The sequence below is a fragment of the Microcebus murinus genome, chromosome 6, assembly GCF_040939455.1.
Source record: "Microcebus murinus isolate Inina chromosome 6, M.murinus_Inina_mat1.0, whole genome shotgun sequence".
Lineage (NCBI taxonomy): Eukaryota > Metazoa > Chordata > Mammalia > Primates > Cheirogaleidae > Microcebus > Microcebus murinus.
This window is the reverse complement of record NC_134109.1, coordinates 21,639,564-21,657,892: the sequence shown is the minus strand read 5'-3', so window position 1 is coordinate 21,657,892 and position 18,329 is coordinate 21,639,564. Positions and strand designations below refer to the sequence as shown.

The 18,329-nt window shown below is 42.1% G+C and overlaps 2 protein-coding genes across 2 annotated transcripts in view; one reads left to right on the top strand and one right to left on the bottom strand.

Moving 5' to 3' along the window:
• TSHR (thyroid stimulating hormone receptor) overlaps positions 1-3,716 on the top strand; it is a 147,462-nt gene extending 143,746 nt beyond the window's left edge. Inside the window, exon 10 of the mRNA XM_012758279.3 lies at positions 1,930-3,716. Coding sequence (XP_012613733.2) covers positions 1,930-3,343 — 1,414 coding nt within the window. The 3' untranslated portion in view covers positions 3,344-3,716. The remainder of the gene's footprint in view (positions 1-1,929) is intronic.
• Positions 3,717-14,127: 10,411 nt separating this feature from the next.
• LOC105868012 (small ribosomal subunit protein eS10-like) lies at positions 14,128-14,642 on the bottom strand. Its single transcript, XM_076003620.1, is given in 2 exon segments — positions 14,128-14,216; positions 14,219-14,642. Coding segments are annotated over 2 exon segments (495 nt in total). The 5' UTR covers positions 14,625-14,642.
• Positions 14,643-18,329: the final 3,687 nt, after the last annotated feature.

The window sequence follows — 18,329 nt, the reverse complement described above, 5'->3', positions numbered from 1 at the left end:
CCCAGTTTGAACCCCAGTTCTGCCAGTTTCTAGCTGTGTTATCCCAGCCTAGTTACTTAATTGCCTTGAGCCTTTTGAGAACTGAGATCATAATATTATCATTCATAGATGTTTTGAGATTAAATGAGAAATGGAACAGAAAACACCTGAAATGGAATGTTATAAATTCCCAGCTAATATTAACTATGATATATATGATTTGAATGTCAGGCTGTTTGCAAGGCTGTGAAGGAGCAATGACCTTCTTTTTCTCTCCATGCTTTCTCTGAATCTTGTGTTCACCTACACTTATACCCTGCATTATTCCCCCTTCATGTCTTATACAATCTATTCTCCTAACTCCACCTTCATTTATCTCTCATTCAATCCCCCTCAGTTTCTATATAAGGACCTACTGACTTTCTACACTCATATTTGCAATCAGAAAAAAATTCAGGATCTAGCTGTAGGGGAAGAAGCAAACAGGAAAGTCAAACAGCTGTGCAAAGAAGGTCAATGTGGGCATGACAACTGCAGAAACCCAGGAGTGGGGTAGGGGATGGTGACAGTAGACTCTGTACTGTCACCATGTGGCACTGAGAAGGAAAGGACCTGGGATAGGATCTAGAGTTCTTCTTAGCCTTCAGAAAGGATAGAACAGCCAGTCCACCAGGCATTTTAACCAGAACCCAATGGATGGATCAAAATCCACTCAATAGCTAACATAAATTAAAGATTTCCTTTTAGGCTGAGTGCGGTGGCTCACACCTGTAACCCTAGCTCTCTGGAAGGTGGACGTGGGTGGATCGTTTGAGCTCAGGAGTTTGAGACCAGCCTGAGCAAGAGCGAGACCCCATCTCTACTAAAAATAGAAATTAATTGGCCAACTAAAAATATATATCAAAAATTAGCAGGGCATGGTGGTGCATGCCTATAGTCCCAGCTGCTTGGGAGGCTGAGGCAGGAGGATTGCTTGGGCCCAGGAGTTTGAGGTTGTTGTGAGCTAGGCTGACACCATGGCACTCTAGCCTGGGCAACAGAGTGAGACTCTGTCTCAAAAAAAAAAAAAAAAAAAAAAAGAATCCCTTTTGTTGTGGATCTGGTTGGTGAGCTAGGAAAAGACAATAAATTTTATTTCCACGAGCATACCTGCATGGTAGAATCCATTTATTCATTTGCTAAACAAGTATTTTATGAGCACCTACCATGTGCCTGGTGCTGCCTGATCCATAGCAGTGAGTAGGACAGACAAGAGCCCCCTCTTGCGTTTTGTTCACAGACTAGTGGAGGAAGTCAGAACATAGACAGGCAAACAAATAAGAATATATCAGACAGTGCTATGAAGGAAATAAACACAAGAGTTGGAAAATGTATTTAAGGAGATCAGGGAAGGCTCTTCTGAGGAAAAGGCATTTGAGTTTAAAACTAGGTAATGAGTAGAGACAGCCATGAGTCTTCCAGGCAGAGGGAACCTGAGTTCTAGAGCTCCGAATAGGAATAATAATACCACCACCACCAACCAACACATATATGGCACTCACAAAGCTCCAGGTGCAGTTCTAAGAGCCTTAAAGAGATAAACTCATCTAATCCTTTAACAGCCCTGTATGAAATAGATATTCCCACTATCCCATTTTACAAATGAATCAACCAAGTTTCAGAGACCTGCCCAACGTGAAACAGCTAGTAAATAGAGCTAGGTCCTAACTAAGGTGACAGTCTCCAGCATTCATACATTTTTATCACTGTTGTTCCTAAAGTGGTTGCAGAAGACCAATGTCCCTGGATCACAGTTGGGAGGGAGGTAACAGGAAATGATATAGAAGAGGCAGCCTGGCCAGATCCTGTGGAATCATGTATATCATAGTAATAGATTACATATTTTTATAAGTGTTGTGGGAACCATTCACGGGTTTTAAGCAAGCATGACTCATTTCTGTTGCCTTGCAGAATCCTTGAGTCCTTGATGTGTAACGGGAGCAGTATGCGGAGCTTGCGTCACAGAAAATCTGTGAATGCCTTGAATGGCCCCTTCTACCAGGAGTATGAAGAGAATCCGGGTGACAGCAGTGTTGGGTACAAGGAAACGTCCAAGTTCCAGGACGCCAACGAAAACTCTCACTATTACGTCTTCTTTGAAGAACAAGAGGATGAGATCATTGGTTTTGGCCAGGAGCTCAAAAACCCCCAAGAAGAGACCCTACAGGCCTTTGACAGCCATTATGACTACATCGTGTGTGGGGACAATGAGGACATGGTGTGTACCCCCAAGTCGGATGAGTTCAACCCCTGCGAAGACATAATGGGCTACAAGTTCCTGAGAATTGTGGTGTGGTTTGTCAGTCTGCTGGCTCTCCTGGGCAATGTCTTCGTCATGTTTATCCTCCTCACTAGCCACTACAAACTGACCGTCCCACGCTTCCTCATGTGCAACTTGGCCTTTGCAGATTTCTGCATGGGTATATACCTGCTCCTCATCGCCTCCGTCGACCTGTACACTCACTCCGAGTACTACAACCATGCCATTGACTGGCAGACAGGCCCTGGGTGCAACACGGCTGGTTTCTTCACCGTCTTTGCCAGTGAGTTGTCCGTGTACACGCTGACAGTCATCACCCTGGAGCGCTGGTACGCCATCACCTTTGCTATGCGGCTGGACAGGAAGATCCGCCTCCGGCACGCGTATGCCGTCATGAGTGGGGGCTGGGTCAGCTGCTTCCTTCTCGCCCTGCTCCCTTTGGTAGGAATAAGTAGCTATGCCAAGGTCAGCATCTGCCTGCCCATGGACACGGAGACCCCTCTTGCTCTGGCATATATTGTTTTTGTTCTGTTGCTCAACATAGTGGCCTTCATCATCGTCTGCTCCTGTTATGTGAAGATCTACGTCACAGTCCGAAATCCCCAGTACAACCCAGGAGAGAAAGATACCAAAATTGCCAAGCGGATGGCTGTGCTGATCTTCACAGACTTCATGTGCATGGCCCCGATCTCGTTCTTCACTCTGTCAGCACTGATGAACAAGCCTCTCATCACCGTTTCCAACTCCAAAATCTTGCTGGTTCTCTTCTATCCACTTAACTCCTGTGCTAATCCATTTCTCTATGCTATTTTCACCAAGGCCTTCCAAAGAGATGTGTTCATCCTACTCAGCAAGTTTGGCATCTGTAAACGACAGGCTCAGGCATACCGGGGCCAGAGAGTTTCTCCAAAGAACAGCGCTGGTATTCAGGTTCAAAAGGTCACCCAGAACATGAGGCAGAGTCTCCCCAACACACAAGATGTCTATGAACTGCTTGAAAACTCCCATCTAACCCCAAATAAGCAGGACCAAATCTCAGAAGGGTATAAGCAAACAGTTTTGTAACTTGACCCTACACTACTCACAATGGCAGGAGGACTTATGGAAGGCTTGGTTCTGGAACACACATTCCAAATCCCCTGACACACCCAACACACAGCTGCCCGAACCTTTGTGCTGGTGATGTTCCATGGGCAAGAATTTATTTCTGGAGAGCAGCTAGCATTACCTTAATCTTTGCCTCCAAGAAGAAAGAGAGGCTACCAGTGTATCTGTATCCCAGGTAATATCAAAAGAATCTAGGCCGGGCGCGGTGGCTCACACCTGTAATCCTATCACTCTGGGAGGCCGAGGCGGGCGGATTTCTCAAGGTCAGGAGTTCAAAACCAGCCTGAGCAAGAACGAGACCCCGTCTCTACTATAAATAGAAAGAAATTAATTGGACAACTAAAATATATAGAAAAAATTAGCCAGGCATGGTGGCGCATGCCTGTAGTCTCAGCTACTTGGAAGGCTGAGGCAGAAGGATTGCTTGAGCCCAGGAGTTTGAGGTTGCTGTGAGCTAGGCTGACACCACGGCACTCACTCTAGCCTGGGCAACAAAGCGAGACTCTGTTTAAAAAAAAAAAAAAATCTATACTTCCTGGAAGACTTGCTCAATGCTAAGTCCAGAGATAATGTTGTATAAGATTTTCAGCAAATATTAATATCAACTGAACTGTGTCAACATGGAGTGTCTCACTTTTATGGAACATTTCATACTAAAGATTCAGCAAATGGCAAATGCTATTCATTTGGTTGGTGACCACACGATAAAATCAGCCCCTTAGCCGTGTGTTGGCTCAGTTCAACTTGATGTTCCCGAATGCAACCAAAGAGAGTTTGAGGTCCTTAAACTAAAAAGCCAGATACAGTTAGATGTCATATATGGAGCAGCTATTATGAGACATGAAGGAGGGGAAATGCTTAGCTCTGAGTTGCTTTTTTCGGACTCTGAAACTATCAATCATCTCTTCACAAGAATCTACCTGATGTGACCCAGCTCTTACATGTTGCCTAGAAAAAGTGGCAAGATTTCCCTTTATGTGGCCTAGCAAACTAAAAATTGCTATTCTTGGCCAGCCTCATAGCATAAAAGATGTGGACACTAAATAGTATTTCTAAGTAGCAACAAGTGGGAATCATGGGCAGAGAACACTCAATCACCTGTTGATTAATAAAACAGGCTGCACATCAGTTAACTGTGGGACTTTGGGCAAATCACTGGGTCTCAAAAGTCTACAGAATTGAAAGAGTTCAATGGTGTCTTCCAATTTTAAAACTCTAGGTATACCCCTTTCCCTCAAAATGTGATTTCTATGACAAAGAGAAAGAAGAGTACTAAGTAAGTAGAATATATTTTTCCTATTTTGTAGGGCTGCTGTCTCCTTCTCTTTGGAGTGTAGACATAGGACCCAGGAAATTTTTCCTTTGTTTCATTTTTGGTTCTGATGCCTGAACCAAAAAATTGTATTGAGTGACTAGTGTTGGATGTGAATCGCTCATCTAAGTATTATATTTACCCTGCTAAAATAATCAGGCCAAAACCAAATTCGTGTTTATACAATAAATGATGGTTGTACAAATTTCGGTTCATATTTCACTATGAAGAGTCACTTCGAAACACTGGTCTTCAGGGATTGGTTTCTTTACTTAGCCATTTCCAGCCCAAAATACAATACTAAACCTGTCAAAAGAGAATTTTTTTTCTCTTCTGAAGCTGCCAGCTCCTTTCAACCCTATTGATCACTAGACATAAAACCTCTATTCCCCAATAAGACATCCTTACTTGAAAGAGTCAGGATCTTTATCGACAGATGTACCCTCTAGGTTACCTGTCACAATAATTTCCTGCTAGAAAAGAGTCCCCAAGCAGAGATGACGTTTGCTTCTCAGTGCCCATGAACCACACCATGAAATAAAGGTCTAAGTCTGGGGGTGGAGGGGGGTTACGGGCCCCTTAGAGATGGTTCCCACCTGATTCAGCTGGAATCTCTCCACGGCTGTATCCATTCTCGATTATCATTGAGACTTGCATGTCTTAATAGAGATATTACAAACACCTAAAATCATGAGTTACCTAGGAGTTCACTTGTGACTAATGAAATGAGAAACAAATGTGTTACCTTTTAGTCTGTGTTTCTCTCCTGTAACATTTTGAAATATCATGTCTTGTTAATAATGTGTTTTATCTTGAATAGCTGCTAATGCTTTGGAAACAAGAGCCCTACAAAAGTGACTTCAACTGAATTGTTACTAAAATTTGCATCACAACATGAAATAAATTTTCCTCCTTTGAAATGAGTGTGCTGAGTTATTGTTGTAATTTGTGAGTTTCTTTTGGGGTTACCATTAGGTGTTAAAACTAAAGACAGGAAAAAGCAATACATCTGCTAATAAATCTATATTTACAAACTGTTGACTACTAATTCATAACTGAAGTATAACATGGTATCTTGATTATAAATGGTCTTCATGTGAAAAAAAAACTTACTCCTTGGTGAGTTGAATTATAATTCACTGGCAGGCAATGACCACTAAGAGAAAAAAATAGTAAAACAGACTGTATCAAGCAAATGATTAGTACTGATACTAGGAATTTAAATAGTGCTCTATTAAAGATAATAAATCTATAAGTCCTGTTCAGAGTTCACTTTATCTGACATCTTTCAATTATCTGAAGATAAACGCAAATTGGTAAAGATCAAGAGCCACAGACTAGTCACAATGGATGTAACAAAATTCATTCCCTAAAGCTCATACATGTTACTCAGAGTGTCTCTCAAAACACCCTCAAAGTTTATTGCCTCTTGCTTTGTGGATACTCTACTGTATCACAGTAGCAGCCAATGAGAAGAGGAGAAGAGGGCAGCCCTATGAGAGTGGCAATAAGGTAAAAGTGAAGTCAAAAAGAAGAAAACTTACAGGAATTAAAACAACAACAACAACAGTTTGAGAACAAATTCTCCTACCTGCTTGAAGTCTTCAGGGGAAAATCATATTACAACACAGTGGAGTGATTCTCATGCATTCTAAATACCTAAAGCAGGGGTCCTCAAACTTTTTAAACAGGGGGCCAGTTCATTGTCCCTCAGACCATTGGAGGGCCATTGGAGAGTGCACATTCCACACATGCGCACTGTGGGCCCTGGATGAGTCGGCTGCTAAGCAGGACAGGCAGTGGCGGGCAAAAACACCAGGGGGCAGGCTGGATAAATGTCCTTGGTGGGCCACATGTGGCCCTTGAGGCTTAGTTTGAGGACGCCTGACCTAAAGGAACAAAGAAAACTTGGTCACAGTAATACATTCAGTTTTAAAAGCTATAGAAGTTCCACATCCAGTGGTGGACTGAGTTCCCCCATCTACCAAGCTTTCTCTTTCAAATTCCACTGAAATGACAATTAAGAAATTTAAAATGACACTCTAGCCCGGGGCAACAAAGTAAGACTCTGTCTCAAAAAAAAAAGAAAGAAAGAAAGAAATTTAAAATGAGATCAAGCCCAAACTGCATGACAAAGAGCATAGACTTTGATGGCTTTCTGAGAAAATGGAAAGTCAATAGCCTTTAGTTGATGGTGGAGGAGGCTGCAGCCTAGAACTTACTCACAGAAGAAGGCTGCATCTGCAGAAGGATGTGTTCTTCTGCAGATTCCCTGAGAGCCCCTCAAGCCGGAAGCTCACAGGACTGATGGCTAATTAGGTTGATTAATTGAAAATCTGTATCCAGTTGGCCCCTCCCGTCCCCCTCCCATTCCATTAAGCTAAAACAACTGACACATTCAGTGTTTGCCCCAGGCTGAAATCAGGATCTCAAAGAAAGTGAATGAATAAGTTGTAAAAAGAGAACCAGCTCACATGAGCCAGGAGAATTGCGAGACATTCGAGGCAAATGAACTGCACATCAATAGCAAAAAGACCAAAATAAACAAAAAGAACATTTCCCTAGAGAAAATGGATAATTCAGAAACAGAGCATTATTTTTTTATTCTAATTAATAACATTAGAGAAATTTGAGAAAATATTGGGCCCCCAAACAATAGCAAGCTACTATTAAAAAAAAAAAAAGTGGTAATCAAAAATGAGAAGGAATTTTGGCAAATTTAAAATGAAATTACCAAAGCAAGATCCAGAGAGTGGAAGTGAAAGTAGAGGAAACATCCTAGACCGTTGAACAAATAAAGATGTGAAATATGAGACAAAAGTTGAAAGATATAGAAGATCAGTCACCAAATCCAGTATCTGTCCAAGAGGAATTCTAGAGAAAACATAGAAAAATAGTCAAGGAAACAGAAGCAGAAAATTTTCCTCAGCTGATAAAGATTGATAGTGTCCACTTAGTGCTAAGGGCGGTGAGTGAAAAAGACTCACATGTAGAACAGCATTCATAAAATGTCAGAACACCATAAGTAAAGAGAAGATCTAAAATGCATGAGAGCAAACCAAGAGAGAAAAGTCAGACATTAGAAAAGATTAGCAATCAGATTGGCCCTTAAGTTCTCATTAACAACACTATATACCAAAAGACAATGGAGCAACACCTTCAAAGTCTTCAGAAAAAAATATTTTAAATCTAGAATCCTACATGCATCCAAATTATCATCCAAGCATGAAGGCAAAATAGTGACATTTTTATACATGCAAATATTCAGAAAGTTTACTTATGTCAGACATATTATCCAAAACTTGGAAATAAGCAAAAAGATAACTGGGTATTCTTTGGGGGCAGTGCTAGATTTGACTTCCTAGTGTCTGGGCTATTTTACAGCTCTGTAAGGACAGAAGTTAACTTGTACATTTTTGTGTGATAGAGATTCAAATAGCATCCTCACTGTTTATAGCCCCATTGAACATTAACCAGTTTTGTATCAAACTCAGCAGTCTTATCCTAACAACTTACCTATCCTAAACCCTCGCTCTACTTTCTACATTCATGAATTTAAATTTTTGAGATCCACATGTGAGATAGCGAAGTATTTGTCTTTCTGTGCCTGGCTTGTTTCACCAAGTGTAATGTCCTCTAGATTCATCCATGAGGTCCCAGATGACGGAATTTTTTTCTTTTTTAAGGCTGAATAGTATTCCATTGTGTAAAGATGAAAGTAAGTGTTGACAAGGATGTGGAGAAAAGGGAACTTCTGTACACTGTTGGTAGGAATGTAAATTAGTACAGCCAGTATAGAAAACGGTATGGTTCCTCAAAAAAAAAAATAAAAATAAAACTAACTTCTGACCCACATAACATCTAAAGGAATTGTAATCACCACATCAAAGGGTTATCTGCACTCCCAGGTTCATTGAAGCATTATTTACAATAATGAAATTTAAACACAGAATTCTGGCCAGGTGTTGTGGCTCACACGTGTTATCCTAGCACACTAGGAGGCTGAGGTAGGAGGATCCCTCGAGCTCAGGAGTTCGAGACCAGCTCTGAGCAAGACCCTCTCTCTATATATATATAAAAAAGAAATAAACACAGAGTTCTAATAATTAGGAAATTTATTGTCAAAAACAGGTCTATATTTCTGCCCATTAGACACAAAGTATTTTGACAAAAATCTATTCATAACTTATTCCTCCCTGTGATTAAATTTTCTCTTTTACTACAGGCACTGCAATTTAAGGATAACCCCAAGAAGAGCTGCAAAAAGACCAAAAGAGCCGCTAGTATCATCCTTGGTTTTGTGGGTTTTGTTTTTTTTTTAGCAAATCCCAGGTTTAAATTTCATTGCATTCCATCTCAGGTCCCTTGTCATCATGTGAAGAAAGCTTCTGGAATGATATTGGACAAACTTAGATACTGATGAACTAGATGTTGACAAATGATCTATGGGTCTGTGGGACTATGGGACTCCTATGATTTTTTTTTAATTAATAACAAATAGAACCATTTCACTTTATTTGCTCTCAGATATTTCTCCAATTTCAGAAAGTGTCCCTTAAGCACTTTGAACAGGAAAGGAAGTAAGGGAAGTATTAATAGCTTCAACAAATGTTGGAGAAATGAGATACCCTGACCCACCAGTGCCATGGTGCAGATGAAAGAGGAGAGGCCTGACATCATACCTGTTTTCATCATCTGTGAGCCAGTTCTGGTGAAAGGGAAAAAGTGAGCACACACCTTTGGCACTCATAGGTCTTCTCAGACATCCAAGTTGCTACTTGATTGCATTTTAATCAGTGCGACTGAGCCACTAGTGGGAGCAATACTTGGAGGAAGTTAAAGCATTTCCTTCTATCTTCTTTAACTGTTTGCGCATCCAGCCCATTCGATACCCGTTAGTTCTCTCCAAACCCATTCACCCTGCAGCCACACCATGTCTTACATCTGGAAGACCCTCAGCGTACACTAACCCCCACTCCTATCCGAGTCCCAAAGCCCCTTCTCCAACCTAGTCCATTCTGTCCCTGTCCAACTCCTAAAGTACCACTTCTAAGCCCCCCATGCCACCATCAAAAAGAGGGGAAGGGGCCAGTGGTGGTTGATGCTGCACTGAGATAAATCAAGAAACTTCAAGAATCACCATCAGAGACAGGCAATGGAAACGGTGCGAGGATGCAGAGTATAGTAGCAGGAAAGGTTGAATGGTTCAGGATTAAAGATGGTGGTTATACACAATGAGAAAGAAACCTGTGCAGATATGTCTTACCCTCTGCCCCAGTTCGCTGAAAAGGAAATGCAGGGGCTAAGAATTTCATACTTACATGGTTGACTCTTAGAGCAATTGCTCAGTATTGCTACCAGTTAGTTCTAGAGAAACATTCTTTAATTTTTTGGTAAGTTATCAACAACCACGACAAAATCAATGGCTGGAAGGCGTGTCCAAAGACACCTAATCCACGCATTTCCTGGAAGGTTTTATTGCATGGACCCTGTCAAATGTGCCTGACACCATCCTCTGCTTGGTCTTTTACAAAGTACTCTCATGCACTAATATATGTCCTAAATTAAATGATAATTTATTGAAAAACAAAGCTCAATTTATTCATTTATTATAAGTCTGAGCACAGGGAGACACCAGCAGGCTGGAAAATCAGTAGATTGTATAATGTTGGTCTTAATTCCACAAAGATATTTGGAAATTTCTTTTGAAAAATATGCTAAGAGCCTGATTTACTGTTTCTATGATTTTGCCTTTTCTATTACAAAGTCTTCTGAGAGGTGCCAACAAAAGGTTAAATGGCAACGGGAAAGTTGAATGATTGAATAACCACTGATTTGTTTCCTAGTAGCCTGTATTTCCTCTGACCCTGCTTGGCTGGAATAAACTAAGAAGGAAAAGGAGGACAAAGTGGGGAAATTGGTAATAGCCTTCACATATATAAGTGTTTTTCAAGGGAAAAATCATCATTGACTTTGTTATTAATAAAATTACTGGTGGCTTTGACAAGAATGTTTTCAGGAGATTTATGGAAAGGAAGGACTGTTTTCAGCAGGTTCAAGAAAGAAAGAAGGAGAGACAATGGCAACAGCCTTTAAAGACAACTCCATGAAAAAAAAAAAAAGACAACTCCATGAAAATTTGTCATAAAATGGAGCACAGTAGGCTGGGCATGGTGGCTCACACCTGAAATCCTAGCACTCTGGGAGGCCGAGGCAGGCGGACTGCTCAAGGTCAGGAGTTTGAAACCAGCCTGAGCGAGACCCTGTCTCTACTAAAAATAGAAAGAAATTAATTGACCAACTAAAAATATATATACAAAAAATTACCTGGGCATGGTGGCGCACACCTGTAGTCCCAGCTGCTCGGGAGGCTGAGGCAATAGGATCGCTTGAGCCCAGGAGTTTGAGGTTGCTGTGAGCTAGGCTGACACCATGGCACTCACTCTAGCCTGGGCAACAAAGTGAAACTCTGTCTCAAAAAAAAAAAAACAAAAGAAAGAAAACTTACAAGAATTAAAACAACAATAACAATAACAATAGTTTGAGAACAAATTCTCCTACCTGCTTGAAGTCTTCAGGGGAAAATCGTATTACAACATAGTGGAGTGATTCTCATGCATTCTAAATACCTAAAGCTGGGGTCCTCAAACTTTTTAAACAGGGGGCCAGTTCACTGTCCCTCAGACCATTGGAGGGCCATTGGAGAGTGCGGTGCACATTCCACACATGCGCACTGTGGCCCTGGATGAGTCAGCTGCTAAGCAGAACAGGCAGCTACAGGCAGCAAAAACACCTGGCGGGCCAAATAAATGTCCTTGATGGGCCACATGTGCCCCGCGGGGCTTAGTTTGAGGACACCTGACCTAAAGGAAAAAGGAAAACTTGGTCATAGTAATGCATTCAGTTTTTTTTTTTGTTTTTTTTTTGTTTGTTTGTTTGTTTTTGAGACAGAGTCTTGCTTTGTTGCCTAGGCTAGAGTGAGTGCCATGGCGTCAGCCTAGCTCACAGCAACCTCAATCTCCTGGGCTCAAGCAATCCTTCTGCCTCATCCTCCCGAGTAGCTGGGACTACAGGCATGTGCCACCATGCCCGGCTAATTTTTTATATATATATATATTAGTTGGCCAATTAATTTCTTTCTATTTTTATAGTAGAGACGGGGTCTCACTCTTGCTCAGGCTGGTTTCGAACTCCTGACCTCGAGCAATCCGCCCGCCTCGGCCTCCCAGAGAGCTAGGATTACAGGCGTGAGCCACCACGCCCGGCCGCATTCAGTTTTAAAAGCTATAGAAGTTCTAAATCCAGTGGAGGACAGAATTCCCGCATCTACCAAGTTTTCTCTTTCAAATTCAACTGAAATGACAATTAAGAAGTTTAAAATGACACTCTAGCCTGGGCAACAAGGTGAGACTCTGTCTCAAAAAAAAAAGGAGCAGAGTAAGTGACTGCTGACAGGGATCTTTTTTGTTTGTTTGTTTTGTTTTTTGGGGGGAATCTTTTTAAAGATGGGGAATATTTATATTCTCTCTTTCCTCCAAAAACAAAGAAAATTAGACATGGCCTTATACATTAATACATGCTTAAAGACCATGAGAAAAGATTCCACCACACACCATTTCCTCTGCAAGAAGCCCATTCACTGAGTCATCAATCTTACAGTTAGGAAGCCCTTGTGATTACAAACTGAAAACCCCCGCAGTTCACTAAAATTCAGTCTCAACTTCCCATTTAAAAGTCTGGGGAAGTAGCCACCCACATCCAAGAAAAAGCGTTGCTTGCTTTCCCTTACCTTGCAGCCCTAGGAGTGGTAACAGCTTCGCTATGGCTGACTGCTTCATCACTCTGTCAATAGTCCGTAAATAGTCTGTAAATTCTTCTCAGTTAAACCCTTTGAGTAGACCATGCATTTCCAGCCAGGATCTTCACTGATTTGGGTAGACTGATGCTAGATCATGGAGGCTCTTGCATGCCAGACTGCAGACTTTGACCTTTATTCAGTAGCCAGTGGAGAATATCAAGGCTCTCGGCACAGAGTTGTGCGGGTTGTGCACTGTGCAACCGTGTGTGGAAGCCCTGGCTCTTAAGAAAGGGAGAGAGAGAATTAAGGAGGATGCAAAGGAGTCTGCCTGGGCGACAGTTCAAGGAGAGAATCAACATAACCATGTCATCAGTAGCTGAGAGTACCACAGGCACACACTACTGGCACTAAGAAGAGTAAGAGTGGCCTTGTCAGTTTTAGATAGAGATGCTCACAGCTACTTAACTCTGAGTTAAATAGCCCCATTCTGTCCAACGTTCCAGAGTCCATCCTTTGCAGCAACCTGTGCCCATTCACTGCAGGATTCTCCATCACTGCTGGCTTAGAAGCCAGTTGTAGTTCATAGTTCTTCAGCAAACATTGTCCCACTTTATCATTGCCTGATATTAGTGTGTGCTGGTTCTGGAAACCAGATAACCAACAATAAGGAAGACTACACATTTCCTTTAAGACATCAATCCCAGGCCCTTTGACAAGTTTGGGGAACAGCAGTGTTCCCCAAACGTATTAACATCATGGCACTCTGTGAATATAATCGTATTGTGTGCACATTAGGCAAATGGACAAGGCTACTCCCAGCCAGCAGCGATCAGTATAGAGGCTCTGGCTGCCCCAGGGTTTGGCCAGCTTCCCCCAAGGGTTAAGCAGCTCAATATTGAGGCACAATTGCAACACACTTGAGACTTGGAGGTTCTGCCTTAGACTTCCGATGCCATCTGCATCTCCGATGTCCCTTTCTCTTGTGGCTCTTTCACGAATTATCACTGACCTCAGGCACAGCCCGGTCCCCCTTTAACATTTGACCCAATCACAGACTTAAAACTCCTCTCTTGATTATCTGAAGCACAGCCAGGGCCACAGCCGGCCCCTACTTCACCTTTGTACCAATTAGAAAAAGGTGCTCTTGCTCTGAATGGACATTGCCCAGCACTAGGGTGCAATAGCAGCCAGTCAAGATCAGGAATATTAAAAAATCATGGAGTTACAGAATAAAGAGAAAGCAATGCCACTCAATAATTGGCCTTATAACATGCCCTTACTCAGACTTGGTTTGCAGCCCTCAGCAAGGCTGCCTCGTTACCTTGCTGGGCACCTTTCTAGCTCTCCTGCAGTCACTTTGTCCTCATGGCCCTTTAGCTGGGGAATTGACTGCTCGGTCCTGTTGGCTGGCTCTTCCCTAGGTGGCTTAACCTTCTGTAAAAGCCACACTTGCATATCAACTGCCACGATTCATTTTCAGCCTCCCATGTAGTACTGAGCCTCAAGATCTATCTTCGTGATACCTAAGATCTCGTGGAAATTTGGCCAATTCTATGATTTTCTCCCCCCCCCCCTTTTATTTCTTTCTGGCTACAGGTTTATTCAACACAAAATAACAACCCCCCTCCAATATTACTGAAGTGGCTGACCACATCCACGACCAAATCCGGCTCTAAACTGGAATTCGGTTGCTGACGCAGCCCCAGCCTAGGCTTTCTTGCAGCACCTGGGGGCACAGCACTCCGCCTGTAGGTGTCTCTCTCAGCTTCCCTTCTTGTGAGTCTTGCAGGTCGCTCACCTTCCAGACCTTTCGGCGGAGGTCTGCCCGTCTCTGGGCGGCTGCGGCGCAAGGTGGCAGGCACGATCTCAGGGGGCAAGTGGAGATAATGATGGAGATACCGGATATCCTCGTTGGTAAGGCACCAGTAGAAATGTCTCCAGGCAAACTGTTCCTTCACGTAGCCTCGTGACTTGAGAGACTGCATGGCCTTCATGACGTGAAGGTTGGGCACGTTCTTGTCTGCCAATTCTCGATGTTTAGGCATGTGGACATCTTTCTTGGCCACCATGACTCCCTCCTTAAAAAGGAGTTCATAAATGGCAATTGGGTTCTTCCTGGGCATCAACATCCCAGCGACTACAGGGTCCGGAGCCAAGGCTGGAAAGGAAAGCTGATTTTCTGCCTTGAAGCTCCTACTCTTACTGCTGTATCTGGACAACTCAATAGCTAAATTAATCCCATTAATCCAAATAACCATAATGTAGAGTATAATCCACTAAACCATATGTAGTAAATATTACCACTCCCTTATCAAAATCAGTCCCCTGCCTTCAAAGATTGGCAACAGAGAAGACCAGGAGAGGAAGACTAGAAGTTGCAGCTCTAAAGTGTAGGTACCCCTAAGTTTGTGGAGGGTCTTTCTCCTCGGCCAACTTGAATCTGGGCCTGATTTTATTAGTAAATTGACAGAGAATGTTAGTTTTTACTTTGTGTGAAGTAAGCAGCAGAGGGTCTTCCAAGAGTCCGATCAATACACATACCTTGAGTGAAGGTCACTCAACTAGTTACTAGTTTCATTTGCGTACATCCACACTCTCGCCTGTGTCCTAGATAAGTCCAGTGGCTGGACACACGAGCTCCGCAGCAATAGCCAAAAATGATTCCAGTAGACTCAGCCACAAAGTCCAGATGTGACAAGGGATGGACCCTTTTCCGAATATGGCAAAGGCTAACATGACCTAAAACCAAAGCTCTTCTGTTCTTTGCCAGATGTGAATGACCCGCCTGCGAGGAATACAAAAGAGAACCTTGGTGGAAAATGCCTGCGTCATTGGGTGCTTATTAAACAGGCACTTACTCAGCCTGTCCGTCAGCTCAGTGAGGGAGGTCAGAACTTGCCACACTGAAGGGCCATTGTCAACCAACGGAACGAAAAGAGGAGGAGGAGGAAGAAAGTTAAGGAGTTTTGAGCTGAGACATGAGGCTCCTTCCCAGAGCTGCTTGGAAATACGCCTTTCTCCCCTTTCCTCTTTTTGCAGAATCAGAGGCCTCTCGATGTAGTCACAGTTGACTGGTGCCACACACCAAACCCTCACCTGGAGGGGACTGTCTCCCTCCGTGGGCTGCACAGCTCCACAGCAGTCCCCAGGCGAAGCTGCCTTGTCCCTCTCCCCCTTGGGTGTCATCCTCTCATCCAGCATTTTACATTAACAACAAACCGCTCTGCTGCTGATTCACAGACCGGGGGACACAAAAGCACTGCCAGACAATGTGTGGGCCTGAAACTTGGTCATGCTTCTTTATCTTTTTGTATTAGTCTGTGATACAGGTCATGAGTTAGACACATCCATGTTAGCGTGGCCCCAACAATACCAGAAAATGCCAACTAAGGGGATTTTCTGTGTTCTATGAGACCTCTGGCACCTCCTTATTTGAGTTAAAACTCTCCAAGATTGCTTTTCCCATTTGATAATGACAGTTGAATCGGGATGGTAGATTGCCCCATCTCCCTGCCCCCAGCCGTCAAACCATTGTAAACTACTTAGGTGGTTTGAAAACAACCTTCCTTCCTCAAAAAGGGCAGGGCATCGGAAGCCAGGCAATCTGAAGTTAAGTCTCCTTGTGAGCAGTCAAGGGGCAGGAAAGAAACACACCAAGATAGGAAAGATTCTTCCATTCTCCATGCTGAACACCAGACTTCCCAGGATTGTCACTCCCTCAGTTTCTCACCAGAATCAGACTGTATTCCTCGGGTGAAGCCAGAACCAATGACTCCGCCCCCTTTGATGCAACACCTCTTTTTCCCTCATATGTATACTGAACTCCTTTGCCCAACTGCTGTTAAATCCAAAGCAACACTATTCCAGGAAGTGCTAGCACCACCTCTGACAGCAGGCAGACTTGAAGAGTTGCTCTACTTCTGCTTGGCTGGAGAGCTTTCTTCTTCTATGAAAGTTCATAGAGTCAGGATTCAAAGTTCACAGGTGGGAGAGCTTAGGGCTGCCCAGCATCAAAGTGTTCTCCCCAGGCCACATGGAGGGGCATAAAGTGCTTGTCAATCATCAAGCCTCTATCAAAGAATGTTATGTCTTTAAATATAGAATTGAAGACGATGCATACTTCTCGGTGAAATTTTATAAGACAAAATGTTGATAAACTTTTTTAATCAAAGTGACATAACAAATAAACTCTTCTCATCACATTAACTAAGATGCAAGCTTCATATTTTAAAAAAGTAATGAGTGTTTCAAATGCATAAATAAATGAAATAGTGTTTAGGCAATAGGGCTCATGCTGATGGCTATCAGGAAATAATAGAATGTAATTAACTTGGAAAAACCATCAATGATAAATTATAAATGTGGCTGCTGCATAATTTAATCATTCCTGTTATCTTTTTCATACTTGCAAAACAAAAACCATCTGTCTCATAGCAAACACCAGGATATATAATCAGCAAACCCATTTTCCCCACATCCTGGGTACCCACCTACATAGACATCCCCAGCTTCTCTTTCAACATCCAAGACCTCCTACACAATCCTCTTGTGCTTTCTATCTTCGGTGTTTTTGTTTTTTTTTTAGTTGTCCAGCTAATTTTGTTCTATTTTTAGTAGGGATGGGGTCTTGCTCTTGCTCAGGCTGGTCTCAAACTCCTGAGCTCAAGCAATCCTCCCACCTCAGCCTCCCAGAGTGCTAGGATTACAGGTGTGAGCCACCACGCCTGGCCAATTTTGACATTTTTGACACCATTATTAATGCTATATGACTAATAAAATCATGTGAATTACCTTGACTAAATCAAGGATCAATTTGTGTCCAGAATGAATACCAGTCAAATGCATAAGAGAAAAGAACATAGTCTTCATCATCCATGGATCTCCATAGGTCCAAGATAAAGAAACAATGAAATAAACAGTGTGCATTTTCAAATAGAATCAGCTTAAGGGAGTAATAACAGTAGCATCAACAAAAAATATTTTTGACATCACTATTTTTATTATCTTTGAATTTTTGTTATATATATTTTTTTTATTATTTTGGCATATTATGGGGGTACAGATTTTAAGGTTTCAATAAATGCCCATTTCCCCCCTCTATATATTTCTTTATACATAAGAAAGATGTAGTAGGCCATCACTGAAGAGAGACAGGTAAACTGAAATAAAATCTACAAAATGTCCTTGTTTATATAAAGGGTCGTGTGTGTGTGTGTGTGTGTGTGTATACAGGTAGATAGCATCAGAACTGCAGAACTGATCGCTTGCTTGGTGGTGGGGAGATCACTCCATGCCAATTTGGTCACAGAAGTCTTCTGTGTTGATTGTTGTCGAGTGAGAGAACAGAAAAGCACTTTGAGTTTGAGTGTGTTTTTTTCTACAGAGGTCCTCATAGTCTACAATTTATGGAGTAATTGAGTTTTGGGTATACATTATATGGGTTTCATTTTCTTTTAAAATTTCCTAATTTTTTTCTTACAGTCAATATTTAGATGGTCCATGCTTACAAATTTCTTTGTTCTCCATTTCATCTTCCATCCCCCTTCTAAATTCCATAATCTTTTTCCTAAAATTTATTATTTATTAGTTCTTTCAGCCTGGGTCTTATAAATAATAAACACTTTCAGTTTTTAATCTTTATTTTTATCTTAATGAAAATATCTTTATTTCATCCTCACTGAAATATTTTTAGTATAGGGGATAGGTTCCTGGGTTGAAATTCTTAGTGCTCTGAATATACTAACCAGGGCATTTGTTCTTGTTTTTGGTGAGCAACACATTCTTACAAGGGAGATATTGTTATCCCCATTAAACAGACAAACGGTCTAAATGCC